This window comes from Thalassophryne amazonica, chromosome 14 (genome assembly GCF_902500255.1).
Source record: "Thalassophryne amazonica chromosome 14, fThaAma1.1, whole genome shotgun sequence".
Classification (NCBI taxonomy): Eukaryota; Metazoa; Chordata; class Actinopteri; order Batrachoidiformes; family Batrachoididae; genus Thalassophryne; species Thalassophryne amazonica.
Window position 1 is genome coordinate 98849606 of NC_047116.1, and position 22060 is coordinate 98871665.

At 43.2% G+C, this 22060-nt stretch overlaps 1 protein-coding gene across 1 annotated transcript in view; it reads right to left on the reverse strand.

Moving 5' to 3' along the window:
* Positions 1–939: 939 nt before the first annotated feature.
* tnfaip6 (tumor necrosis factor, alpha-induced protein 6) overlaps positions 940–22060 on the reverse strand; it is a 63837-nt gene continuing 42716 nt past the window's right edge. Inside the window, exons 2-6 of the mRNA XM_034187099.1 lie at positions 12301–12438; positions 7182–7343; positions 6158–6386; positions 1179–1219; positions 940–1076 (exon numbers count right to left, since the gene is read on the reverse strand). Coding sequence (XP_034042990.1) covers positions 994–1076; positions 1179–1219; positions 6158–6386; positions 7182–7343; positions 12301–12438 — 653 coding nt within the window. The 3' untranslated portion in view covers positions 940–993. The remainder of the gene's footprint in view (positions 1077–1178; positions 1220–6157; positions 6387–7181; positions 7344–12300; positions 12439–22060) is intronic.

Here is a 22060-nt window from a genome sequence, read left to right on the forward strand (position 1 = left end):
CCACCAGAGGGCGCCCCTGCCTGAAGTGCGGGCTTCAGGCACGAGAGGGCGCTGACAGCTGTCGCTCATTACCTCTTGACAGCTGTCACCCATCTACTCAACATCATCTCACTCCATAAAGACCAGACGTCATCTCCACCTCGTTGCCGAGATATCATACTTCATAGGAGGTAATATCCTCAGCCTTTGTGGAAATATTGAGAATCTGTTTATTGTGAGTGTTTGCAGGAGTTCCGGTCCTTTTGTGGAGGCTGTGCAATACGGCACTCTTTTTCCTCTGAGGACGCGCTGCAAGAATTGAGTGAGAGGTGGAGGTGGCATTCCCACCGTTGTTGTTACTGGGTGTACACACACCCACACTTGACTGTCTTTGTTCTTCGCCAGCAGTACCAGATCCGACAGTCGGGGACGGTGATCACCTGGGAATTCGGGACTTGGCGGCTCCAGTATTCACCAGGTTCTGGGGCGGCGGAAATCGTGTGGTTCCGGCTCTTCTCAGGACAGACGTCTTCTATCCTCAAGCCTGCCCACACGTCACCTCTGTGTATTGACTGTTATGATATTCTGTGATTGTCTGTATGTTCGTTGTGCACATTCACAACATTAATTGTTAACTTTTTGGCTCATCTATTGACCGTTCATTTGCGCCCCTTGTTGTGGGTCCGTGTCACTACACTTTCCCAACATATTTGCTATCTTCTGCAGATTTTGATGAGATGTAAATTTTTTTCAGAATGGTCTGATACTATTCCACACATTTATCTCATCTTACTTGTGGGGGGAATAGACATCGTGAATCACACCTCATTCTGCTCATTAAGATGTTCAACACAACAGTAAACCTCCCACAGGACCAAAAATCACAATTTCTTTAATTAATCACAATTCATTAATTACAGTCCACGTTGGAGCCATCACGATCAAATACAGCAACAGAAATATGGCAGTGTTTGAAAAGTGGAAATAGTTGGTAGGGTTGTGAGGTAGAAGCAGTCAGTTGAAGACGGAGTATTGTAATTCGAAGCCGCCTGCTGTCACCGAAGCATCAGACAGGAACTTTAGTGTCATCACGTTTCCTGGACACAGAGACAGACGTGTGATGGTTGTTGTTCCACATATGCATCACAGTGGCGTGTTGAAAAAGTCATTCAGGCAAGATAAAATCAAAAAGACCTGACCTGTGCTGATGATGTCATCTGGCAAAGAATCACCACAGAACCTGTCCAGAAAGATCAAAGGGGCAATAGATGTCAGTGGAAAAACAAAGTGATGCACAAAAATGAATAATTTATACTTTAAAATTGTTAAATCATGCACATTACTTTATTTTTAATATCTCCTCTTCTGTCAGCCATAAACGAGATGATGTTGACAATAACACAAAATTAATATTTCAAATAAAATAAGTCCAATTTACACCCTGAAGTCCCTGGATTCTGTGGTGTGTCATGGACGAGAGTCTACGACTCCCCCCGGATAGACTCCGGTCCAATGCAGAGTACTGCCCCAGTCAGGGCCAGTACCCAGTTACAGGCAGGTGGACTCTGATACTGCAGATAAAGTGTTTTGTACAAGCACATCAACAAGTAGCATGAAGCAGGGATCAAACCCACATCTACATATGGGTAGTCCAACTCCTTACCCCACTGAGCTACCAGCTCCACAGTCAGTGTAACCAGTGTATACGAGGGCTGTCAATAAAGTAACGGTCCTTTTTATTTTTTTCAAAAACTATATGGATTTCATTCATATGTTTTTACGTCAGACATGCTTGAACCCTTGTGCGCATGCGTGAGTTTTGCCACGCCTGTCGGTGACGTCATTCGCCTGTGAGCACTCCTTGTGGGAGGAGTCGTCCAGCCCCTCGTCGGAATTCCTTTGTCTGAGAAGTTGCTGAGAGACTGGCGCGTTGTTTGATCAAAATTTTTTCTAAACCTGTGAGACACATCGAAGTGGACACGGTTCGAAAAATTAAGCTGGTTTTCAGTGAAAATTTTAACGGCTGATGAGAGATTTTGAGGTGAAACTGTCGCTTTAAGGACTTTTCACGGTGCGAGACGTCGCGCAGCGCTCTCAGGCGGCGTCATCAGCCTGTTCAAGCTGAAAACCTCCACATTTCAGGCTCTATTGATCCAGGACGTCGTGAGAGAACAGAGAAGTTTCAGAAGAAGTCGGTTTCAGCATTTTATCCGGATATTCCACTGTTAAAGGAGATTTTTTTAATGAAAGACGTGCGGACGGGTCCGCGCGTCGGGACGCAGCCGCCACGACGCTCCGCCACAGGAAAAACACCTCTGTTGAAAGACTTAAGGACAAGTTGGAACATGTCCTGCCTGTTAAACAATTTCTCATATACTCACTCCACTGAAAGCCATCAAAAGCCGCCTGGATTTTACAAATGGTTATCAACACGGAGGTGTTTTTCCTGTGCCGCCGCACCGCGTCGGCTGCGTCCCGACGCGCGGATCCGTCCGCACATCTTTCATTAAAAAAATCTCCTTTAACAGTGGAATATCCGGATAAAATGCTGAAACCGACTTCTTCTGAAACTTCTCTGTTCTCTCACGACGTCCTGGATCAATAGAGCCTGAAATGTGGAGGTTTTCAGCTTGAACAGGCTGATGACGCCGCCTGAGAGCGCTGCGCGGCGTCTCGCACCGTGAAAAGTCCTTAAAGCGACAGTTTCACCTCAAAATCTCTCATCAGCCGTTAAAATTTTCACTGAAAACCAGCTTAATTTTTCGAACCGTGTCCACTTCGATGTGTCTCACAGGTTTAGAAAAAATTTTGATCAAACAACGCGCCAGTCTCTCAGCAACTTCTCAGACAAAGGAATTCCGACGAGGGGCTGGATGACTCCTCCCACAAGGAGTGCTCACAGGCGAATGACGTCACCGACAGGCGTGGAAAAACTCACGCATGCGCACGAGGGTTCAAGCATGTCTGACGTAAAAACATATGAATGAAATCCATATAGTTTTTGAAAAAAATAAAAAGGACCGTTACTTTATTGACAGCCCTCGTATAGTTAACCCTGAGAGGTCCAGAAAGATAAAAATCTGTTGATATGGTTGTGATGTGAATGAGGTCTGTGGTCAAGAGCACATATATGTCCAGTAGCTTGACTGGAATCTGTTTAATTCTGATTTTGTTATTTGTATTTATGGCTTTTTTCTGCTTGGTTGGTGGTCATACGAGTATGGTTTTGACCTCCAATGATGATGAAAACAAGACAGAACCATTATTTTGCCATATTCCGTTTTGTAACCTCTCCTTTTGCCACACATTCATCTTGCTTTAAAGCCCAAATTATTTTCATGGTGTCATTCATTGCACATGAGCGGAGTTGTTCTTGAGTCTCTGTATCCAGTTTCGATTCTCGCTAAGAGTGCGGCTGAACCACAGATCTGAGACATGGAACATTTCCTGCTTTGATGACATTATCATTCATCATAATTTTCTGACGCTTATCGGGGTCCATGTCGTAGTGGCAGTAGACCGACGAGCGCATCCCACAGTTCCCTATCCTTGGCTAAGACCTAATTCTTCCTGGGGGCTCCCAAGGTGTTCCCAAGCCATTTGGGAAATATAATTCAACTACATCAGCAGGAAGAAAAAAATGTTTTTCATGTGGTGTCGCAAGGGTTTAGGTTTAGTTTTGCTTCAGAGTGAAACACTGTGAAACATTCAGAAATTACTGGTTTCTTTTACTGATTACCTGCTTTTCTCTCTCTCTCACACACATAAGTCACAGGCCATGAAGCTCAAAATTGAGCTCAGGTGTCTCCTGTTTCCACTGATCAACCTTGAGATGTTTCTACAGCTTAAATGGAGTCCACCTGGGGTAAATTCAGTTGATTGGACATGATTTGGAAAGACACACACCTGTCTACATATAAGGTCCCACAGTTGACAGTCAGAGCACAAACCAAGCATGAAGTCAAAGGAATTGTCTGTAGACCTCTGAGACAGGATTGTCTCAAGGCACAAATCTAGGGAAGGGTACAGAAACATTTCTGCTGCTTTGAAGGTCCCAGTGAGCACAGTGGCCTCCATCATCTGTAAATGGAAGAAGATCAGATCCACCAGGACTCTTCCTAGAGCTGGCCACCCATCTAAACTGAGTGATCAGGGGAGAAGGACCTTAGTCAGGGAGGTGACCAAGAACCCAATGATTACTCTGTCAGAGCTCCAGCATTCCTCTATGGAGAGAGGAGAACCTTCCAGAAGGATAACCATCTCTGCAGCAATCCACCAATCAGGCCTGTATGGCAGGTGTCCAGACAGAAGCCACTCCTTAGTAAAAGGCAACATGACAGCCCACCTGGACTTTGACAAAAGGCACCTGAAGGACTCTCAGAACAGGAGAAACAATATTCTCTGGTCTGATGAGACAAAGATTGAACTCTTTGGCTTCATGTTTGGAGGAAACCAGACACCATCCCTACAGTGAAGCATGGTGGTGGCAGCATCATGCTGTCTCAGCAGCAGGAACTGGGAGACTAGTCAGGATTGAGGGAAAGATGAATGCAGCAATGTACAGAGACATCCTGGATGAAAACCTGCTCCAGAGTGCTCTTGACCTCAGATTGGGGTGACGGTTCATCTTTCAGCAGGACAATGATCCTAAGCACACAGCCAAGATATCAAAGGAGTGTCTTCAGGACAACTCTGTGAATGTCCTTCAGTGGCCCAGCCAGAGCCCAGACCTGAATCCGACTGAACATCTCTGGAGAGATCTGAAAATGTCTGTGCACTGAGGCTCCACATCCAATCTGATGGAGCTTAAGAGGTGCTGCAAAGAGGAATGAACCAAACTGCCCAAAGATAGGTGCACCAAGCTTGTCGCATCATATTCAAGAAGACTTGAGGCTGGAATTGCTGCCAAAGGTGCATCAACAAAGTATTGAACAAAGGCTGTGAATAGTTATGGACATGAGATTTCTTAGTTTTTTATTTTTTTAATAAATTTGCAAAAATTTGAAAAACTTTTTCAAGATTATTATTATGGGGTGTTGTGATTAGAAGTTTGAAGGAAAAAATGAATTTATTCCATTTTGGAATAAGGCTGTAACATAACAAAATGTGTAAAAGTAAAGTGCTGTGAATACTTTGTGGATACACTGTATATCAGTGAAGAGTCGCCCTTTCTAGTGGTGTTAATCATTTTATAGGGGTCCTGATCACAGGTGAGCAGTATGCATTTGAATATTGTATTGAGCAAAGGCTGTGAATACTTATGCATGTGTGATTTCTTAGTTTTTTATTTTTAATAAATCTGCAAAAATTAAAAAATTATTTTCATGTTGTCAGGAGAATTTTGAGGGAAAAATGAATTTACTCCATTTTTGAATAAGGCTGTAACATAACAAAATGTGAAAAAAGTGAAGTGCTGTGAATACTTTCCGAATGCACCGTATATACTGAAAAATTCCACATTTGTAATACTAATTGTATTACAAATACAATTACATAATTACAATAATTACAATTATTACAAATACAATTATTATTATTACTAATTAATAATTATTATTACTAATTAATAATTATTACTAATTGTAATAATAATTAGAATACCTAATTATATGTGACTGTAGGACCTTTGTGGCTGGGATGGCAGTGGGATCGAACCCCAGACTGCTCGCACTAAAGACCAGAACTCTACCTGGTCAGCCAAAGGGGAATTCCCCATTAAGCTGGGCAGACACTGTACAATATTTTCAATCATTGTACTCTAACTGTGCGACAAAACCGCAGGTGAAAGTTCAGAGCACACGATTAATGTTCTCATACTATACGGCCCGATGCTCTGATGCGATCTGACTGCTCACATTGTACATTCAAAAACCACACGTCGGACTCGTGTTTCCGGAAGCAAAACATAAACAGAAGCCTTTTTTTCTTTTTTTTTCAAACTTTATTTACATTTCTTATTTTTACAAAAAAAAAAAAAAAAAACTTGAATAAATAAATACAAGACTTTAAATGAGTTGAAGAATAATGGGGAAAAAGAAACAGAAGCTGGGGGGGAACTCTGCTTGTCACCTTTCCCCACATTGGATTTCTGTCCTATTTCCTGTCTAACTGTTTGTAACAATGTGTCATGTAATAAGTTGAAAAAATATTCTACCCTTACAAGAGGACATGACCTCACCTCCCAGCAAAGCCTGAGACATCATCATAGCTGTCATACACCTCCAGGTAGTCTGCAAGACAAGCAGGGTCATCCTCCACATCAAAGTCCATAAAGTGCAGACGGATCTTCTGGCCAAGGCGCACCCTGATGTGCCAGTAGCAGATCTGTTGATCCTGGTATTCATCAGGGAATCCGGGAGAGTGAATGATTCTCTGCTCTTCAGTCAGCACGCCACCACACTCCTTAGCTGTGGGTCACATTCATGATATCAAAGGGTTATTTTGGTACTGCTTTTATTAGTCAGGTTGAACACAAACTCCAACCTCCTGTCTTCTGACTTAAGGCAAATGCAGAAGGGGAAAATCTTGCAGTTCCTTGAATGACCACTTGAGGCTGGCTCCAAAAGTGAGTCACTTCCCATAGAAGTCCATCTTAAAATGTCCAACTTTCCAGCACAAATAAAGAGTTCAGTTCAAATGCTGGTAGGTATCAGGTTGGCTGTTCTGTAAGTTGATGACGCCTTGGCTGAATGATCTTTTTCTGAGGTCAGGTTGCACTGGTTCTTGTGCAACTTCGAAAGCTAGTTATGAGTATCATAAAAAGGTTTACAACCTGGTAGTAAAAACACAACGGGTCAAAGCACAGTTAGAGCTTTACATGTGCAAGGGCATGTGGTCATCTCCCTAGGGAGGACTTCAGGCATGGCCACTTGGGAGAAGGTCTCTGGGAAGACACCGGACACACCGGAGGGATTATATTTTCCAGCTGGCTTGGGAATGCCTCGGGATCCCCAGGGAGGGGTTACAGGGCTTGGCCAAGGGTGGGGAAGTGCAGTTTGAGCTGTTTGGGCTACTGCTACCAAGACCCTGGCCAGGATAAGTGGCAGAAAAGTAATGAATAAATGTGCAGCAACAACACAAACGTGCAGTAGCTGGAGGATGTGGACACCCCCCCACCCCCGTGCTGTAATTTAAATCTAACACAAAAGACTTTAAAGAAGCTTAAAGATGTAAAGCAGAAACTTTGTGGAAGACAGACTCACACTTTGGGTTATAGCAGTACACGTCCCATCTCTCACTTTTGTTAAGCCTGTAGCCATAGTCAATGATGCCCACCTTCCCAAGGCCACAGTTGGCACCGGATTTGACGATGGGATAGCCAACACGTCCCTGGTCAAACCAGCCAGCAGAACACACATGGAACCCTGAAACGGGCAGATCCTCTCATTAGGAAAGGTCATAAAACCGGTTTCCTAACTCCTCCACCAAAATGACAAAGAAAGAGGCCTAACTTGGTGGGACCAGGGCTTCACACATGCACACACACACACACACACACACACACACACACACACACACACACACACACACACACACACACACACACACACACACACACAGTGTTTCTGAGCTGCATGTACTTCACTCATTAAATTCACTTTCATCGTGACAAAGTGAGTTTCTAATCATCTTTTCATTGGTTTTATCATTTCTAAATAGAGACTTATTTGGCGATGTCCTCTACGTGGTGCACAACACAAGTACCACTGCCCTGTTCAACCCGATGCACTTGTCATTTTGTAAAAGTACTTGGTCTCATCTGTGCGTTAGTGGGCGTGTTGGTTTGAAACTGAGGCATAGCTATTCACAGTGTTTGGTGCATTATAAGGAGGCAGCAGAAAAATAACACACCAAAGACCACCAAAAACCTGGTCCAAAGTCCAGTGCAGAGCACATTCATGCTCCTCCTCTTCACTCATCAATCTACAAAGAAACAATTTCAAAACAAAAGCAACAATTCGTGTAAAACTACAAAGCTTCATAAGTCTGGTTATTTCTCCATGAACTTTGGCAGTTTGACACAAATGCTGTTGGTGGTGGTTTATCAGTTCATCAGGACAGGATGGACTTAAAACCTTTTTTTGCTTTGTTACACCAAGATCATGTCATGATGCTTCCTCCACCTCTACATGTCTACCACCTTTGGCAGTGAGGGCTCTCACTGACTCTGCTCCTGGTGACAATGTAACCCAGTGCAGTGCAGGTGGGTGGCACGAAACCGGCTCATCCACTGGCATGTACACTGGTGAGGAGGATGCATGATGCCCATCAGGATGAAAAACAAGTCCTGTCAAAGGACAAATGAGCTGCTTGTGAGCCACCAGTCATCACTCCTAACCGGTCTCCATGCAACATGAAGTTGCATCAACATGTAGATCAATGTCTGATGTATGATCAGACATTGATCTACATGTTGATTTGGCACAAGTTTTACATCAGATGTCTTCTGATGCAACTTCACATTTCATGGAGACCAGTTAGGGGTGATGGCTGCTGACTCACAAGCATAGTTCTAATCCAACTGCATTTTTTCCACAAATCTGATTGGTTAATCGTGTGAGATTTCAGACCGTATAATATCGAGGTAACGGTGGCAAAATATTCGACAATTTCAAATATCCTTTGTCAAATATCCTTCCTGTCCAACCCGCAACTACACATGCATGCGCAGTATTATCGGGTTGCGGAACAGTCGATTTATGCGACAAGACACGCAATTTGACAGAACACTGGCTGCGCATGCTCCTAGCTATTAGCACTGTTAGCTGACAGCGAGAGCAAGTTACGTACGGACGCCGCCAAAATGGGTGAATTTAAGTTACCATACAAAAGTATTGATGTGGATTCTGATACAGAATTACAGTTTCACATTTGATGTATTAGAAGGATTTTCACATTTGATGGATTACTTTGCGCCCTGACCGCTGTTGGAGCAACACTCCCTCGGCTCGACAAATTAACTACAGAAAAATAAACTGTGCAAATGATGGAATTGAATTAGAATGGGAATAACCCCTTGTGTCTGATGATTTGCGAATGTTCATGCTGTTATACGGTCGCAAATAGCCGTAAAGCTCTATTTACAACCGTATAACCAGCATGAACATCCACAAATCAGCAGACACAACAGTTATTCTCTCTCTCTCTCTCTCTCTCTCTCTCTCTCTCTCTCTCTCTCTCTCTCTCTCTCTCTCTCTCTATATATATATATATATATATATATATATATATATAGACCTCGTATATATACATACATATACGAGGTCTGTTAGAAAGGTATCGGACCTTTTTATTTTTTTGCAAAAACCTGATGGATTTGAATCACGTGTGCTTGCATGAGCCAACCTTGAACCTTCGTGCGCATGCATGAATTTTTTCACGCCTGTTGATTGCGTCAGTTGCTGGCAAGCAACATTTGAGGTTGTGTGTAGTGCTCTCGACAGATTTTCATTGCAAGGAAAATGGCGGAATGACTGGAGCAGCGCAACTGCATCAAATTTTGCCAGAAACTGGGCGACAGCCAGGTAGAAACCATTCGGAAGATTCAGACAGCTTTCGGTGACGATCCTCTGGGCATCACACAGATTAAGGAGCGGTACAACCGGTTTAAAGACGTCCGCACAACGGTGGAGAGCGAGCCTCGCTCCGGTCGGCCATCAACATGCTGAAATGACCAGATCATTTCCAAAGTGAACGCTGTGGTGATGTGGGACTGTCGTGTGACTATCCGAGAAATTGCGGAAGAGGTGGACATCAGCACTTTTTCGGCACATTCCACTGTGACAGAAGATTTGGCCATGAAAAGAGTTGCAGCGAAATTCATGCCGAAGCCGCTAACAGTGGAGCAAAAGCACCTTCGTGTTGAAGTCTCACAGGACATGCTGGACTCTGAAAAATGATGCCCACCTCTTCCACAATTTCTCGGATAGTCACATGACTGAAAAACCACAGAAAGCCGTCTGAATCTTCCGAATGGTTTCCACCTGGCTGTCGCCCAGTTTCTGGCAAAATTTGATGCAGTCGCGCTGCTCCAGTTGTTCCACCATTTCCTTGCAAAGAAAAAACGAGAGACTCCACCCATCCTCACACAAATGCTGCTTGCCAACAACTGACGCAATTGACGGGCGTGAAAAAATTCACGCATGCGCACGAAGAGTCAAGTTTGACTCATGCAAGCACACGTGATTCAAATCCATCAGGTCCTTGCAAAAAAAAAAAAAAGGTTGGATACTTTTCTAACAGACCTCATATATATATATATATATATATATATATATATATATATATACAAGGGCTGTCCATAAAGTATAGGTCCTTTTTATTTTTTTCAAAACTATATGGATTTCATTCATATGTTTTTACGTCAGACATGCTTGAACCCTCGTGCGCATGCGTGAGCTTTTCCACACCTGTCGGTGACGTCATTCACCTGTGAGCACTCCTTGTGGGAGGAGTCGTCCAGCCCCTCGTCGGAATTCCTTTGTCTGAGAAGTTGCTGAGAGACTGGCGCTTTGTTTGATCAAAATTTTTTCTAAACCTGTGAGACACATCGAAGTGGACACGGTTCAAAAAATTAAGCTGGTTTTCGGTGAAAATTTTAACGGCTGATGAGAGATTTTGACGTGATACTGTCGCTTTAAGGATTTCCCACGGACCGAGACGTCGCGCAGCGGTCCCAGGCGGTGTCATCAGCCTGTTTCAAGCTGAAAACCTCCACATTTCAGGCTCTGTTGATCCAGGATGTTGTGAGAGAACAGAGAAGTTTCAGAAGAAGTTGGTTTCAGCATTTTATCCGAATATTCCACTGTTAAAGGAGATTTTTTTAATGAAAGACGTGCGGACGGGTCCGCGCGTCGGGACGTAGCCGGCGCGGTGCTGCGGCACAGGAAAAACACCTCCGTGTTGATAACCATTTGTAAAATCCAGGTGGCTTTTGATGGCTTTCAGTGGAGTGAGTATATGAGAAATTGTTTAACAGCTGGACATGTTCCAACTTGTCCTTAAGGCTTCCAACGGAGGTGTTTTTCCTGTGGCGGAGCGTCGCGGCGGCTGCGAGCCGACGCTGCAATCCGTCCGCACGTCTTTCATTAAAAAAATCTCCTTTAACAGTGGAATATCCGGATAAAATGCTGAAACCGACTTCTTCTGAAACTTCTCTGTTCTCTCACGACGTCCTGGATCAATAGAGCCTGAAATGTGGAGGTTTTCAGCTTGAAACAGGCTGATGACGCCGCCTGAGAGCGCTGCACGACGTCTCGCACCGTGGGAAGTCCTTAAAGCGACAGTATCACCTCAAAATCTCTCATCAGCTGTTAACATTTTCACCGAAAACCAGCTTAATTTTTCGAACCGTGTCCACTTCGATGTGTCTCACAGGTTTAGAAAAAATTTTGATCAAACAAAACGCCAGTCTCTCAGCAACTTCTCAGACAAAGGAATTCCGACGAGGGGCTGGACGACTCCTCCCACAAGGAGTGCTCACAGGCGAATGACGTCACCGACAGGCGTGGAAAAACTCACGCATGCGCACGAGGGTTCAAGCATGTCTGACGTAAAAACATATGAATGAAATCCATATAGTTTTTGAAAAAAATAAAAAGGACCGTTACTTTGACAGACCTCGTATATATATATATATATATATATATATATATATATAATTATATAATTATATAATTTATATATTTATATATTTTTTTGGCAAGCACCAAGGGCCTTGTCTTTGGAGGATGGTAGCTGGTGCAATGCTGAGAAGTTGTCCACTGCATGGCAGCACCCAGGTCCATACCTGAGGCAGCTCATATGGGTGGGCAACTGGAATATACTTTTGCTCAGCAAAGATCACCATCTCCTACTGTTGTCCAGGGATCATGCAAAACTCCACATTGCAGTGGTTGCACTGTCTGAAGTGTGAAAACCTGGAAGTGGCCAGATCTCTGGGTGGATACACCTATTTTTGGTCTGGTTGTTCCAACAGTCCCTCCCAAGAATATCCCAACAACAAGGCTCTTTCCAATTATGTCAAATGTTACGCCTGTCAATGAGTATATCATGAGGCTCAGACGCAAACATCTGCCCAGTTGCCCTGTGGTGAGATGCTGTATTGCCATACTTGCTGTTGCTAGGCAATAGGCCAGTCAAAAGTGTACTGTACACATGTATGCACACCTACATACACCAATGTGTCTGATTTGGGCTCCATTTGCAAAACTGAGGTCTTGAGATCTTTTCACACATGCCATCAATTAGTTCATGCCTTAGTCTGAATACCAAGGACAGTAAATGCTGTAAGGTGACCATGAGTGTTAAGTTGCTGAGGACCTATTTTGCGAGCTGCCTCCAGCTGTTCGTAAGTGGCCAGGTGCCCTCCCTCATATTTGCACACAGCTTTGGCTGCTTTATACGTCAGCTGGTATCTTCCTTTCCGTGATTCCCGGTGGTAAACGCCAGCTGCTTGCTCTGTCAAACACATGACAAAAAGATAAGAAGTCAATGTTGCAAATGCCAACGTAAGACAAAAAAACAATTGACAGACTGTGGTGTGCATGGAATTACATCAGTTTTTGCAGGTTTTCTTTGCAACCTCTGGTTCCATAAGGTGATGTCACCTGCACCTTCTTGGCCCTTTCTGAAATGTCTTTGGACACCACTGAGTTACAGGCTCCACAGTCAGAATCAGAATTGAATTTATTGCCAAGTAAGTTCTCACATACAAAGAATTTGGTCTGGTGTCATTGGTCATATTTGTCTAATAGATTACAGTTTGTTCATGTAAATGGGGAATCTTCTTCACAGACTAAAGTTAATTATGGAGTTCCACAAGGTTCTGTGCTAGGACCAATTTTATTCACTTTATACATGCTTCCCTTAGGCAGTATTATTAGACGGTATTGCTTAAATTTTCATTGTTACGCAGATGATACCCAGCTTTATCTATCCATGAAGCCAGAGGATACACACCAATTAGCTAAACTGCAGGATTGTCTTACAGACATAAAGACATGGATGACCTCTAATTTCCTGCTTTTAAACTCAGATAAAACTGAAGTTATTGTACTTGGCCCCACAAATCTTAGAAGCATGGTGTCTAACCAGATCGTTACTCTGGATGGCATTTCCCTGATCTCTGGTAATACTGTGAGAAATCTTGGAGTCATTTTTGATCAGGATATGTCATTCAAAGCGCATATTAAACAAATATGTAGGACTGCCTTTTTGCATTTACGCAATATCTCTAAAATCAGAAAGGTCTTGTCTCAGAGTGATGCTGAAAAACTAATTCATGCATTTATTTCCTCTAGGCTGGACTATTGTAATTCATTATTATCAGGTTGTCCTAAAAGTTCCCTAAAAAGCCTTCAGTTGGTTCAGAATGCTGCAGCTAGAGTACTGACGGGGACTAGCAGGAGAGAGCATATCTCACCCGTGTTGGCCTCTCTTCATTGGCTTCCTGTTAATTCTAGAATATAATTTAAAATTCTTCTTCTTACTTATAAGGTTTTGAATAATCAGGTCCCATCTTATCTTAGGGACCTCGTAGTACCATATTACCCCATTAGAGCGCTTCGTTCTCAGACTGCGGGCTTACTTGTAGTTCCTAGGGTTTGTAAGAGTAGAATGGGAGGCAGAGCCTTCAGCTTTCAGGCTCCTCTCCTGTGGAACCAACTCCCAATTCAGATCAGGGAAACAGATACCCTCTCTACTTTTAAGATTAGGCTTAAAACTTTCCTTTTCGCTAAGGCTTATAGTTAGGGCTGGATCGGGTGACCCTGGACCATCCCTTGGTTATGCTGCTTTAGACGTAGATTGTGGGGGGGTTCCCATGATGCACTGTTTCTTTCTCTTTTTGCTCCGTATGCATCACTCTGCATTTAATCATTAGTGATCGATCTCTGCCCCCCTTCATGGCATGTCTTTTTCCTGTTTTTTTCCCTCAGCCCCAACCAGTCTCAGCAGAAGACTGCCCCTCCCTGAGCCTGGTTCTGCTGGAGGTTTCTTCCTGTTAAAAGGGAGTTTTTCCTTCCCACTGTTGCCAAGTGCTTGCTCATAGGGGGTCGTTTTGACCGTTGGGGTTTTTCATAATTATTGTATGGCCTTGCCTTGCAATATGGAGCGCCTTGGGGCAACTGTTTGTTGTGATTTGGCGCTATATAAGAAAAAAGTTGATTGATTGATTGGTGCATAAACAGCAATAAAAAGAACAGGAAAAAATATTTCTATACTATACATCGATTCATCTTTCTGATGCCTGATTCTGTTTTTTCTCTCTGTTTAAGGTGCAGCTCCATCCAGAGATGGGTGTGGCAGTTGTGCTGGAGACCCTCCTGTCCTGTGCACCAACAGCTTTTCCTGTATATTCATTTTGTACATTGTTCTGCTTGAAGTATCTTCCTCAGAGGGAGTTTTTCTTTACCACTGCTGCTCTAGGGGTTAGTAAGGTTAGACCTTACTTGTGTGAAGCACCTTGAGGCAACTATGTTGTGATTTGGCGCTATATAAATTAAAATAAATTGAAAATTGAAAAAATCCACTACAACATCAGATCCCTCAGCACCCCTGGCCTAGAGATAGCCAATAGGGGGGCCTAGAATGTCCTGATCAGGGTTTAATACCACCAGAACCCCCCCCCCCCAATGGTGCAGTGTCGCATACAGGGGGTGGAATATGATATGTTAGTGGATACAGGGGCCACAGCATCTTGCATTAACTCTGTTTCCTCTAAAACAATGCCCATGTCAGACAAGACCTTGAGAACTATAGGATATTCTGGGAATATTCAACACCAATGATATGCTGCACCCTTGCCTGCTGTTGTAGGCCATCAGACATTGACTCATTCATTTTTGTATGCGCCTTCCAGCCCTGTCAACCTTTTGGGCTGCGATTTATTGACTAAGTTGAACACGTCCATTTATTGCTCCCCGGATGGGTTGCATGTACAGATTCCAGGTTACTCTTCTTCAGACCTTGCTGCAGACGGGATACTGTGTATGATGCCAATAATGACATCCCCAGTGACACCCCCTGAAATGACTCAGATATACTGGTCCAGATTGTTGCAAGATGGACTTGAGACACCATCGATATTGCGCCAGTACATGGAATGGAAATCTTGGATAGATACTGTACTGGCTACCACACTTCCAATTGACCTTTACACTGTACATATAACTATCTCTGACAGCCTGATGAAACTTAGAAAGAGGGCTGGCTTGCAGATCATGACGGCACACTGAGACTCTTATTACCTCTGCCATCTACGATGGAGATCCAGGAGTGGCTGCCCATGTGACTTTAAATCTGTAACAACAGCTGTGATATGTACTCAAAGATGAGGCGGCACCCCATGTGACTTTAGCCATAGGGGCCGGATATGAAGCACACTCCTTAGGCCCAATGGTTAAAAAAAGCCATCACACTGCAATGGCTGCCTACTGATATTTTGGGGATATTTCGTTCCACATGCCAAACTATGTGGAAGATTCCAGTATCCACACAAGATAAAAGGTATTTGGAGGAACAAGAACTGCATCAAGAACATGGCAGAGAATGTTCGGACCATCCAGATACATCTGACATGTTGTCTCGCGTTCCTGCCTCCCTATGGACCACGTCTGATTATGATGTTGGTTGTGTCCAGCACCATGCCATTGACATCACCCCCACCACAGAAGTACCAGTTTGGTGCCCTCAATACGCCTTAAAAGATGCACAGATACAGGGTATTTGCCCTACTATAACTGGTTTGCTGCAAGCTAGAGTTTTGCGTTTTGCTTCATCTCCTTGGAACACACCCATTTTGCCAGTTGAAAAACCTGCCCATTCTGACTGGCGCATGGTCCACGATTTATGAGAAATTAATAAAAACACTGCCGCAGATAAAGTTTCTGGGCCAGATCTGTATATTGCCCTCAAATCACTGACTCCTATACATACCATTTTATGGTCATAGATTTGGCTAATGCGTTCTTTTGTTTACCCCTCACTCAGCAGTCGCAGGACATTTTTGCATTTACCTTTGAGGGCCAGAAATACACATACAACCATTTGCCACAAGGCTACAGAGACTCCCCTGGCTTGTTCAATCAGGCTTTACAGAAAGATTTGGCTCCATTGCTCTCACAACTTCTGCCAGATGTTGTTCTCATTCAATATGTTGATGACTTGCTGTTGGCTGCACCCTCAACCAGATCCTGCCTGGATGCTACACTGAGCCTCCTAACGTTGTTGGGTAAACTGGGATACCAGTTACCACTGTTGCTCTGGGGGTTAGTAAGGTTAGACCTTACTTGTATGAAGCACCTTGAGGCAACTTTGTTGTGATTTGGTGCTATATAAATGAAAATAAATTGAAAAATTGAAATTGAAGATTAACAAAAGCAAAATGCAGATTGCCCGTCAAACTGCCACCTTTCTGGGCTGCTCAATTTCACAGAATGCCCTGACACTGACTCCCAGCCAGTGATCCTACTGGTGGTTGGCTCTCACTGAGGTATTGTATCACTTCCTGTTCCGGAGCACAGCGGTGTTTTTCTGTATCTGTTAGCTGTTTAATCTGCGCAGTTAGATTGATCTAGTTATCTAGATTACGATTTGTTTCCCAGTGTAATCTTTACGTGCCTTAACTAAAGCACTCCTTCTGCTGAATCACCTCTAAATTATTTACACATTATTCACTTTGCGTGTTTTTAGGAATCCACTAGGTTAGCGTAGCTACTAGCTCTTAGCCGATTTAGCATGGCGGCTTCTCCTGTCTCTCCCGCACTTTTCTGCTCTGGGTGTGAAATGTTTAGTTATTCCTCGGCCTCCTTTAGCAGTAACGGTACTTGTAATAAGTGTAGCTTATTCGTAGCTTTGGAGGCCAGGCTGGGCGAATTGGAGACTCGGCTCCGCACCGTGGAAAATTCTACAGCTAGCCAGGCCCCTGTAGTCGGTGCGGACCAAGGTAGCTTAGCCGCCGTTAGTTACCCCCTGGCAGATCCCGAGCAGCCGGGAAAGCAGGCCGACTGGGTGACTGTGAGGAGGAAGCGTAGCCCTAAACAGAAGCCCCGTGTACACCGCCAACCCGTTCACATCTCTAACCGTTTTTCCCCGCTCGACGACACACCCGCCGAGGATCAAACTCTGGTTATTGGTGACTCTGTTTTGAGAAATGTGAAGTTAGCGACACCAGCAACCATAGTCAATTGTCTTCCGGGGGCCAGAGCAGGCGACATTGAAGGAAATTTGAAACTGCTGGCTAAGGCTAAGCGTAAATTTGGTAAGATTGTAATTCACGTCGGCAGTAATGACACCCGGTTACGCCAATCGGAGGTCACTAAAATTAACATTAAATCGGTGTGTAACTTTGCAAAAACAATGTCGGACTCTGTAGTTTACTCTGGGCCCCTCCCCAATCAGACCAGGAGTGACATGTTTAGCCGCATGTTCTCCTTGAATTGCTGGCTGTCTGAGTGGTGTCCAAAAAATGAGGTGGGCTTCATAGATAATTGGCAAAGCTTCTGGGGAAAACCTGGTCTTGTTAGGAGAGACGGCATCCATCCCACTTTGAATGGAGCAGCTCTCATTTCTAGAAATCTGGCCAATTTTCTTAAATCCTCCAAACCGTGACTATCCAGGGTTGGGACCAGGAAGCAGAGTTGTAGTCTTACACACCTCTCTGCAGCTTTTCTCCCCCTGCCATCCCCTCATTACCCCATCCCCGTAGAGACGGTGCCTGCTCCCAGACTACCAATAACCAGCAAAAATCTATTTAAGCATAAAAATTCAAAAAGAAAAAATAATATAGCACCTTCAACTGCACCACAGACTAAAACAGTTAAATGTGGTCTATTAAACATTAGGTCTCTCTCTTCTAAGTCCCTGTTGGTAAATGATATAATAATTGATCAACATATTGATTTATTCTGCCTTACAGAAACCTGGTTACAGCAGGATGAATATGTTAGTTTAAATGAGTCAACACCCCTGAGTCACACTAACTGTCAGAATGCTCGTAGCACGGGCCGAGGGGGAGGATTAGCAGCAATCTTCCATTCCAGCTTATTAATTAATCAAAAACCCAGACAGAGCTTTAATTCATTTGAAAGCTTGTCTCTTAGTCTTGTCCATCCAAATTGGAAGTCCCCAAAACCAGTTTTATTTGTTATTATCTATCGTCCACCTGGTTGTTACTGTGAGTTTCTCTGTGAATTTTCAGACCTTTTGTCTGACTTAGTGCTTAGCTCAGATAAGATAATTATAGTGGGCGATTTTAACATCCACACAGATGCTGAGAATGACAGCCTCAACACTGCATTTAATCTATTATTAGACTCTATTGGCTTTGCTCAAAAAGTAAATGAGTCCACCCACCACTTTAATCATATCTTAGATCTTGTTCTGACTTATGGTATGGAAATAGAAGACTTAACAGTATTCCCTGAAAACTCCCTTCTGTCTGATCATTTCTTAATAACATTTACATTTACTCTGATGGACTACCCAGCAGTGGGGAATAAGTTTCATTACACTAGAAGTCTTTCAGAAAGCGCTGTAACTAGGTTTAAGGATATGATTCCTTCTTTATGTTCTCTAATGCCATATACCAACACAGTGCAGAGTAGCTACCTAAACTCTGTAAGGGAGATAGAGTATCTCGTCAATAGTTTTACATCCTCATTGAAGACAACTTTGGATGCTGTAGCTCCTCTGAAAAAGAGAGCTTTAAATCAGAAGTGTCTGACTCTGTGGTATAACTCACAAACTCGTAGCTTAAAGCAGATAACCCGTAAGTTGGAGAGGAAATGGCGTCTCACTAATTTAGAAGATCTTCACTTAGCCTGGAAAAAGAGTCTGTTGCTCTATAAAAAAGCCCTCCGTAAAGCTAGGACATCTTTCTACTCATCACTAATTGAAGAAAATAAGAACAACCCCAGGTTTCTTTTCAGCACTGTAGCCAGGCTGACAAAGAGTCAGAGCTCTATTGAGCTGAGTATTCCATTAACTTTAACTAGTAATGACTTCATGACTTTCTTTGCTAACAAAATTTTAACTATTAGAGAAAAAATTACTCATAACCATCCCAAAGACGTATCGTTATCTTTGGCTGCTTTCAGTGATGCCGGTATTTGGTTAGACTCTTTCTCTCCGATTGTTCTGTCTGAGTTATTTTCATTAGTTACTTCATCCAAACCATCAACATGTTTATTAGACCCCATTCCTACCAGGCTGTTCAAGGAAGCCCTACCATTATTTAATGCTTCGATCTTAAATATGATCAATCTATCTTTGTTAGTTGGCTATGTACCACAGGCTTTTAAGGTGGCAGTAATTAAACCATTACTTAAAAAGCCATCACTTGACCCAGCTATCTTAGCTAATTATAGGCCAATCTCCAACCTTCCTTTTCTCTCAAAAATTCTTGAAAGGGTAGTTGTAAAACAGCTAACTGATCATCTGCAGAGGAATGGTCTATTTGAAGAGTTTCAGTCAGGTTTTAGAATTCATCATAGTACAGAAACAGCATTAGTGAAGGTTACAAATGATCTTCTTATGGCCTCGGACAGTGGACTCATCTCTGTGCTTGTTCTGTTAGACCTCAGTGCTGCTTTTGATACTGTTGACCATAAAATTTTATTACAGTGATTAGAGCATGCCATAGGTATTAAAGGCACTGCGCTGCGGTGGTTTGAATCATATTTGTCTAATAGATTACAATTTGTTCATGTAAATGGGGAATCTTCTTCACAGACTAAAGTTAATTATGGAGTTCCACAAGGTTCTGTGCTAGGACCAATTTTATTCACTTTATACATGCTTCCCTTGGGCAGTATTATTAGACGGTATTGCTTAAATTTTCATTGTTACGCAGATGATACCCGGCTTTATCTATCCATGAAGCCAGAGGACACACACCAATTAGCTAAACTGCAGGATTGTCTTACAGACATAAAGACATGGATGACCTCTAATTTCCTGCTTTTAAACTCAGATAAAACTGAAGTTATTGTACTTGGCCCCACAAATCTTAGAAACATGGTGTCTAACCAGATCCTTACTCTGGATGGCATTACCCTGACCTCTAGTAATACTGTGAGAAATCTTGGAGTCATTTTTGATCAGGATATGTCATTCAAAGCGCATATTAAACAAATATGTAGGACTGCTTTTTTGCATTTACGCAATATCTCTAAAATCAGAAAGGTCTTGTCTCAGAGTGATGCTGAAAAACTAATTCATGCATTTATTTCCTCTAGGCTGGACTATTGTAATTCATTATTATCAGGTTGTCCTAAAAGTTCCCTAAAAAGCCTTCAGTTAATTCAAAATGCTGCAGCTAGAGTACTGACGGGGACTAGAAGGAGAGAGCATATCTCACCCATATTGGCCTCTCTTCATTGGCTTCCTGTTAATTCTAGAATAGAATTTAAAATTCTTCTTCTTACTTATAGGTTTTGAATAATCAGGTCCCATCTTATCTTAGGTACCTCGTAGTACCATATCACCCCAATAGAGCGCTTCGCTCTCAGACTGCAGGCTTACATGTAGTTCCTAGGGTTTGTAAGAGTAGAATGGGAGGCAGAGCCTTCAGCTTTCAGGCTCCTCTCCTGTGGAACCAGCTCCCAATTCAGATCAGGGAGACAGACACCCTCTCTACTTTTAAGATTAGGCTTAAAACTTTCCTTTTTGCTAAAGCTTATAGTTAGGGCTGGATCAGGTGACCCTGAACCATCCCTTAGTTATGCTGCTATAGACGTAGACTGCTGGGGGGTTCCCATGATGTACTGTTTCTTTCTCTTTTTGCTCTGTATGCACCACTCTGCATTTAATCATTAGTGATCGATCTCTGCTCCCCTCCACAGCATGTCTTTTTCCCGGTTCTCTCCCTCAGCCCCAACCAGTCCCAGCAGAAGACTGCCCCTCCCTGAGCCTGGTTCTGCTGGAGGTTTCTTCCTGTTAAAAGGGAGTTTTTCCTTCCCACTGTAGCCAAGTGCTTGCTCACAGGGGGTCGTTTTGACCGCTGGGGTTTTACATAATTATTGTATGGCCTTGCCTTACAATATAAAGCGCCTTGGGGCAACTGTTTGTTGTGATTTGGCGCTATATAAAAAAAATTGATTGATTGATTGATTGATTGATCCTCTATCTTACATCATCATAAGCCACACACAGTACAACAGATGTTGACTTTTTTGGGACTAACAGGATACAGCAGAAATTACATTCATGATTATGTTGGCATAACACAACCCCTGCGCTCTATTGTCGCCTCAGCAGGTAATCAAAATTTGAAAGCCCCTTTGACATGGACCCCATGAGCCTTTATTGCCACCAAACAAGCTTTAGCCACTGCTGCGTACCTCATTTGTCCTGATTACTCCTCAGACTTTCATTTGGATGTTTCAGAAACAAACGGCATTGTTAATGCCGTGTTGTTTCAGAAGCAAAGGGGGAGAAACAAGTGTTGATGCATTATAGTTCCCTTGTGGACGCAGTGGAACAAGGCCAAACTGACTGCACTTGATATTTGACAGCCATTGAAAAAACCTTGCATGCGGTAATATGCCACTCGTTGAAAGTCGCTACTACACATGGTGTTGTGGCTTTTTTAAACTCATCTGCATTTTCCTTCCTCGGCGGTTATGAGTTAGGGAGATTCTTAACCAACCACACATAACTTTTGTTTCACAAACAGCCAACATGGCATCAGGAGTGAGCCAGGACGCAGACAGTGTGTGCCCAGAAGATAGAATTGGCTTCAAAGTTGTACTCAGATCTTGAAAATGAGCCTCTATTGATGTCAGAGATAACACTGTTTTGTGATGGCTGGTGCTACAGAACAGATCAGGGAAATGTAGCCTGATTTGCGGTGGTAGAGTTAGTTCCATCCAGACCGCAAGTGTTCACACTGTGCAGGATGGAGTATTGCCACAGCCAGCCTCTGCACAGCTAGCCAAGTTAGAAGCACTAATAGCAGCTTTGGAGTACGCTAAAGGCCGGACTGTTACAATCTACACAGACTCAGCTTATGCCCTTGCAACCGTCCATGTGGATGGGCTGAAATGGAAAAAAAGAGTTATGTCACCACCTCTGGCACTCC